At 38.1% G+C, this 7,140-nt stretch overlaps 4 protein-coding genes across 4 annotated transcripts; all 4 read left to right on the top strand.

The window, feature by feature from the left end:
• Positions 1 to 2: 2 nt before the first annotated feature.
• TM35_000441670 (succinyl-coa:3-ketoacid-coenzyme a transferase-like protein) lies at positions 3 to 1,496 on the top strand (the record flags this gene model as incomplete). The annotated part of the gene is made up of 1 exon (XM_029030176.1): positions 3 to 1,496. A coding segment is annotated over one exon (1,494 nt), but the record flags the coding sequence as incomplete, so codon positions are not given.
• A 1,162-nt stretch (positions 1,497 to 2,658) lies between these two features.
• On the top strand, positions 2,659 to 5,169 carry TM35_000441680 (uncharacterized protein; the record flags this gene model as incomplete). Its single annotated transcript, XM_029030177.1, has 1 exon — positions 2,659 to 5,169. One exon carries the CDS (start codon positions 2,659 to 2,661, stop codon positions 5,167 to 5,169), a length of 2,511 nt encoding a protein of 836 aa, XP_028878578.1.
• Positions 5,170 to 5,407: 238 nt separating this feature from the next.
• Positions 5,408 to 5,764, top strand: TM35_000441690 (uncharacterized protein; the record flags this gene model as incomplete). Its single annotated transcript, XM_029030178.1, has 1 exon — positions 5,408 to 5,764. The coding sequence occupies one exon, from the start codon at positions 5,408 to 5,410 to the stop codon at positions 5,762 to 5,764; it is 357 nt and encodes a 118-aa protein (XP_028878579.1).
• Positions 5,765 to 6,188: 424 nt separating this feature from the next.
• Positions 6,189 to 7,124, top strand: TM35_000441700 (uncharacterized protein; the record flags this gene model as incomplete). Its single annotated transcript, XM_029030179.1, has 1 exon — positions 6,189 to 7,124. One exon carries the CDS (start codon positions 6,189 to 6,191, stop codon positions 7,122 to 7,124), a length of 936 nt encoding a protein of 311 aa, XP_028878580.1.
• Between the last annotated feature and the right edge of the window lie 16 nt (positions 7,125 to 7,140).

Raw genomic sequence — 7,140 nt, forward strand, 5'->3', positions numbered from 1 at the left:
CACAACACGGTATCGAAATGTTACGCCGGTCTTTCATTTGTAAAAAGGCGAAGATTATGTCTTCTGTCGATGCGCTTAGAGATATTGGTGATGGCGCCTCTGTTGCTGTTGGCGGCTTTGGGCTCTGCGGTGTCCCATTCAAGTTGCTGAGCCGACTACGCAAGGAAGGCAGAAAAAATCTTCATATCATCTCTACCGCTACCGGTGGGGAGGATTCTATTGGTCTAGGCCCACTATTACGCGATGGTCAGGTGAAAACCTTAACAACATCGTACATTGGACTAGACAGCTTTCTCGCCAAGCAACTCACACAGGGAAAATTACGACTGGAGTTGTCGCCGATGGGAACATTGGTGGAACGACTCCGTTGTGGGGGTTCCGGTATTCCCGCATTCTACACACCAACAGGGTTTGGGACAGATTTGGCAGATGGAAATATTCCGGTGCTCTTTGCCCCAGATGGTTCTGGACGTGTGATTGAGCGTTCTGAACCCCGAGAAACTCGTGAAGTATCTGGGCGCTGGTGTGTTTTGGAGCACGCTATTGAGGCAGATTTCTCTCTTATCAAGGCATGGAAAGCCGACACGAGGGGAAATCTTCTTTTCCGCGGTACAACACAAAATATGAATGCTATAATGGCAACATGTGCAAAGACCTGTATTGCTGAGGTGGAGGAAATTGTGGAGGTTGGAAAACTGGATGCGAGTGAGGTTCATGTTCCTTTTCTCTATGTGGATCGCATCGTGCTATCTGAAAAAGCAGAAAAGCACTCGAACCCAAGTTCAATTCACGATGATGAAGCGAGTGCGTCATCTAATATTGAAAAGAAGCAGGAACGCATTGCGCGACGTGCGGTCCTTGAGCTGGGTAATGATATGTGTGTGAAACTCGGAGTGGGCACACCTTCCCTGGTAAAACGTTTCTTGCCTGAAAATGTTAAGGTTTTTGCTCTTTCAGAATCAGGAATGATATGGAGTGAAACTCTTCCTAAGAATAAAAAAGTTTCCGATCCGGATTTTGTAAATGCCGGTGGAGAAGCTGTTGTAATTCCAGATCCGGGTGCTTCTCTCTTTGATAGTGTTGTGTCATTATCAATGCTTCGGGGTGGACACGTGGATGCAACTATGCTGGGTGCTTTTCAAGTCTCATCCACCGGTGATATCGCAAGTTGGTATGCCGCTGGAAAACTGAATGAACTTGCTGGAGCTATGGGTGTCGTATCCAGTGGTGGACGAATTATTGCCCTTACAGAGCACGTAAACGAAGATGGAACACCACGTATTGTGGAGCACTGTAATATGCCATTAACAGGTAAAGGTGTTGTTCAGACTATTATAACGGATTTGGCTGTTTTTGATGTGGTTTGCAAAGGTGGTAATGCTCGTCAACTATTACTAAAAGAAATAGCGGAGGGTGTTACTATTGATGAACTTAAAGCAAAGACTGGTGCCTTTTTTCTTATCTCTGACGAGTTAATGAAAATGAGACAGATTTAGCAATAATATACCTTTTAAAAGAAATATATATATATATGATCCCTGAATTATGTTTTCTTTTTGGGGGGTTGTTTTATAGGGGGTCGATGCATGGATGAATAACAAGAAAAATATTCCTTTTTTTTTAATTTTGAAGGTTTTTATTTTGACTTCTAGTCCCTTGAATTTCATCAGATATACGGGAGTAAATTTCCTGAAAAGATGGTATGTATGCATTTTGGTTGTTCTTTTTTTTTTGATTTCTTCGGTATAGGTGCCACAAAACGGTTTTTTTTTTTTTTTTACTCCTTTCTTTTTTTTGAAAACGTTGATAGCGTCATTTTAACTTAAAATTTTTTAACTTTTGATATTTTTTTTTTGTTGTTCAACTTCCATATATTGGAGTTTAAGAAGCAGCAGCAGCGTTTCGTTTTTTCCTTTTTTTTTCTCCATATTTCTTTTTGTGTGTGTGTATATATATATCTTCTTAAAATGTTCCCTCCGTAATCCCATTTGAGGGAACAGGGGTGTGTGATGGAGGGTCTGTGAGAAAAAACAAGGTGAATGAAATGTAAAGAAAAAACAACAGTGTATTCCTCTTGTATATGTGTGGAGGAGAAGGAATATCTGTGGTTCTTTTTTTTTTTATTTTATTTTTTTCCATCGATTACAGATGTTTGTGTTTCATCCTCTACTTCCATCAGGATTGGTGGGGCGAGTCCGTGGCGAGATGGTCGAGTGGTCTAAGACGTTGGATTAAGGTTCCAATCCTTCCGAGGGCGTGGGTTCAAACCCCACTCTCGTCAAACTTTTTCTTCTCTTTCAGAAAAAAAAATAAATAAACACATTTTTGATGTGTTAATATATTCTTGTTGTTCTTGTAGGGTGGGTGGGTTTATTACCCCTCCCTCACCTCCCCACTCTTCCTGACCTTCCAGTAATATATGTGTATCCTATTGATTTCTTCTTCTCATTTTTACTGTCTATTCTAATAATAATAATAATGGGTGAAAATATTCTTTATATAATCAACAGGAGGAATAGAAAAAAAAAAATATAGTAATAATAATAATAATCATAATCAGTAAAAACGAGTCCTCATATCCCGTTTTTCTTGTATGAGCAACTGCGGCTGGGGGGTGGCGCAGTGAGCGCGGAGGGTCTTCGCAAGACGCTTCATCGTATGTTCCCTCCAAATCAAAAGTACATTAAACAACGAACACCACTTACTTCACAACCTATATCATTAAATCGGTACAGTGGTAATGATAATTCTTCACATGAAATTTCTGATGGTTGGTCTCATGCGTTGCTTTTAGCAGATTTATCTAAACTCTGCTCGTCGTCATCATCATCATCATCATCTATTAGTGAAGTAAGTAAATCAGGCGAAAAAAATTCTTTACAGTCCTTATCTACTCCAAAGAAAAATGAGGTTCCATCCATAAGTATGGAGGAGGAGAGTTTAGTGTATCTCTTAAATCACTGTCGTTTCCCAGTAGAACAATGGTGGATCTCTTTGAAATTATTGACTCGCTGGAGACAGTTATATATTGAGCGGACCTTTTCAGGAAATATTAGAACTGATAATAAGGTGTTTCCTACAAATATTTCTTCTGCATCGAAAGCACATTTAATGCGAAATCTTTCTTATTGTACAAACTCTTGGGTTGATGTCCTACGTCTTTACGAGATAGCAACCAGAGATAAAACAAATCATGATAATGTATATGGATCCCAAATAGAATCTGAAAAGGAGTATAGGAGAAAAAAATCAAACCAAGGTGGACTTAGATGGATGCGTCACATAGCCCTTACTTCTCTTTTGCAAGCTGGCCAATGGAAGGAATCTTTACAATTTTATCGTCATATGCTCTATCAGCGAGAGACACCAAGTCATATATGTACTGGACATTTGGTACAACGTTTGGGAGAAGTGGGATGCTGGACAGCAGTGATTAATATTTTTGAACTCAATCTCAAACTCCTAGAGGCGACTCGCTCACGTGATGCCTTATTATCTGTAAACTTTGAAGATTCTAAATCTTTAGAACCTCTATCAACAACAACAGTTGAAGCTTCTCAGAAAAAGGCAACTGAATGGGGTACAATGTTCTCTATGGCACTTGATGTAGTAAGTCGAGTTTGCCAGAAGCCTAAACTTGCTGTTAAAATGTTTGATGAAGCACATAAAAAAAATATAAATGGATCTTTATTTCGTTGGGATGGAAATTTTCTTTCAGCAGTTCAAGCACTTCCATCAGAGCAAGATCGAATTTCAATTCTTCGCCGTGCCAGAGTTGCAGATCAATTGGATATTTTTAAACTTATTCGTGGACTCATTCATCATAAAAAATGGATAGAGGCAATTGCTCTATTTGAAGAAGGACTCACACATAAAAAGATTAGCCGAAAGGAAATTGGACGTTGTCGATTGGGTATTCTACACACTACTAATACCGATAACGTTCAAATTGTATTACACATATTACAAAAGATTAGTGGACGTCCAACAGGTTCATTACGGCTTAATGATGCCGAAGTGGAGTGTGTGATCTCTAAAGTTCCTCCCCTTATGGAATCCTTAATAGGAAGTGGGAAGTCTATATCTAAGGCACATTGGCAGTTTTGTTTACAGGTCCTTTCGGAGAATTACACGTGTTTCTCAAGGAAAGGGAATATCCAGCAATCTTTACGGCAGGATGAACGCCGTCCAACAATACACATGTTATCTCTATTACTTCGAAACTCTTCCATTCCGTGGTATAAGGCACTTGGTTTACTTAGTTTATCTCAAATCCTGGATAACAGAGATGTAATGAGTGGAAATGAAAAATGTATTAGTTCTACATCGAGTAAGGCACTTATGTTTAACCATATTATAGAGATTCTGCACGCACAAGGGGAATATCAACGAATGAAGGAACTTTTGGAAAAGATACTACGTACATCTGAGTTATCACCCTCATCCGGAATGCTTGAATTTGTTCCACTAGAGTTCTTATTATTAAATGAGAAGGAACCTGATCGAAATAAACTCAAAGTGGAGGATACTGTACTTTATCATTATATACAGAACACTTTAAACTGGAGTCGGGCTTTGTCATTATTGCTACTTGTCGAACAACAACGTGCTAGTGTTATTTCAGATAATACTAGTATTGATAATAATACTAATAATACTACTAATAATAGTAATAATAGTATGATAGACCCACTTCACACTTTACCTGCTTCTGTTCACTGTGGAGCTCTTAAAATGTTAAGACGTTGTGTTCCTCAAAATAATTTATGGATTCTTTCTTTACATTACTTTCAGCATATCGTATCAAATACGACTCGCCTATCCGGAGAATCCCTTCAAAACCCCAAAATAACTTCACACTTGCAACTGTCCAATAAAGAAATGGAAGTTATTATTTATTCCATTATGTATGAGACTTTACTAAATCTTCTTTCCGAATCGCCAATCGTCTCTGGGAGTTTACGAGAAAAGATGTGTTTTCAATTGGTAGAACGTGTTTTGGAGATTTGTATGGGACGCATTCCTACGCATATGCTTCTTCCTAATCAAATGGATCGACTCCTTCCGCGTTTCTCTTCTGGAAAAGATGATTTATTAAATGTGGAACAGCGTACACGAGTAGGAATGAAACTCGCAAGATGTGTTATTGGGAACATCTCCTGTTTATGAGAAAAAGTCCAATACATTTAATCCTCATCATTCCTCTTCTTCTTCTTCTCCTCCTCCAGATGTCGTTATGTTTCATGAACTGCAGAAGTTAGTTTGCCGAGTTGCCGAGTATCGTCGTCGTGCAGAATAAATACGTAAAGAGAGAAGAATAGTTCTCTCTGAATCTATTTCCCACAATTCCAAGAGAGTAGGAGTTGGAGTAATTGGGAAAGAAAAGATACATTCAAGTACTGTAAATATGAATCTCATTTGGCAAACCTCATTGGAGTTGTTGGAGCTTCAATGTACATTATGTGGAATCCATACAATATCACCGGGAACACTAAAATTTGTATATCAATCATGTGCGATGGCTGGTGGACAGTGGAAAGCTGCCCTTATCGTAACAGAACATCTTTTTAATCACCAGAAGAGATCATCATTATCATCATCATTATCAGGTTTAGTTAGATCTGATCACTGTTCACTGTACTGTTCTCTCTTTGGGTGGGAGAAGGCATTGGAGTTTTGGGGTACAAACTTTCCCCAGTGTATGCTGCGGGAGGTTTCGGGTAACTATAGGGCAGTGGACTATTGTATGCGTTTGTCGGAGTAATCGAATCTTCAAAAGTTATTTATTTATTTATTTATTTGTTTATTAACTCTTTTCTTTCTCTTTATGTGTATGAGTGCATGTGTACAATTACATGAGTGGAGGGGATAAAAAAAAAAAAATAGACCATTCATAACGTCTGTGGTCTAACTCTAATACTTATTAAACTTTTTAATAAACCTCATCATCACTATTTCTTTTTTTACTCCTTTCTTATTTATGGATATAATATGCAAGTCTTTCTATATATATATAAACTGCTTACTACTCTTCCGTTCATATGATTCACTTCTTCTTTCTCCTTTTCTTTTCTTTTTTCTTTTTTTCTAACTATCTCTATCTATTCCCTATTTATATACTTGCATGCAGACATGTACGCAGTGGTGATTTTAGGTGAATGTTAAACAGAGAATACACCAGGCACATAATGTTTCCACACCACAGTTGTATGAAATGCAGCAAAATAACTCCACTGTTATTATTAATATTATCGCTGTTCATTGCGGCTCTTGCAAAGCCTGGAGGGGCCAATCGTACACCGACGTTAACAGAATCATTGGAATATAAGGAAGAGGAGGATACCCCAACGTTAACAGAATCATTGGAATATAAGGAAGAGGAGGATACCCCAACGTTAACAGAATCATTGGAATATAATAATAATGGAAGTACGCAAACGTTAACAGAGTCATTGGAATATAATAATAATGGAAGTACGCAAACGTTAACACAAACAGTAGAATTAAATGATGATATTCCAACAATGAGTACATCGATTTCATTATCTTTTAATTCAAGTGACTTTGAGGAAATAGAAGAGAGCAATATGTGGATCATTATCGCTGCTTGTGTGGCAGTCGCTTTAGTTCTCATTTTTATTATTTTCTCTGTATTCATTTGCTGTAGATGTAAAAAGCGTCAAATTCCTACGGAAGTTGAGACGAATGACTCTTTTAATTTGTATGAGAGTGAGATGTGGAGATCTTATTCCGATCCCTCTATTATGCGAGAAATGGGCAGAGGAGAGGAGAGGAATATTCTTCGGGGCTCCATTCGTTTAGCAGAGGAAAGTGATATCTCCGATATTTATAGTGATCGAGAGAAACGATTAAAGGCACTGGATAGTATTCGAAAACATCAAATGAAAGATTTTGATTTAGCGCAGGCCATTAGTCTTCACTTACTACATCATAAGGAGACTGCAGATAAGGAGTTTGGTCCCTTTTACGAAGATTCCTTTTCGGATCTTCCAGAGGTATATTCATATGAAGAGAGAAAGAAAGAGAAAGAGGAAGAAGGAGAGAAAGAGAAAGAGAAAGAATTGCAGTCCCCACAGTGGGGGTATAATAGTTGGGCCGAATAATGTGTTTATATATATA

This window comes from Trypanosoma theileri (assembly GCF_002087225.1).
Source record: "Trypanosoma theileri isolate Edinburgh chromosome Unknown TM35_Tth_44_V1, whole genome shotgun sequence".
Taxonomy (NCBI): domain Eukaryota; phylum Euglenozoa; class Kinetoplastea; order Trypanosomatida; family Trypanosomatidae; genus Trypanosoma; species Trypanosoma theileri.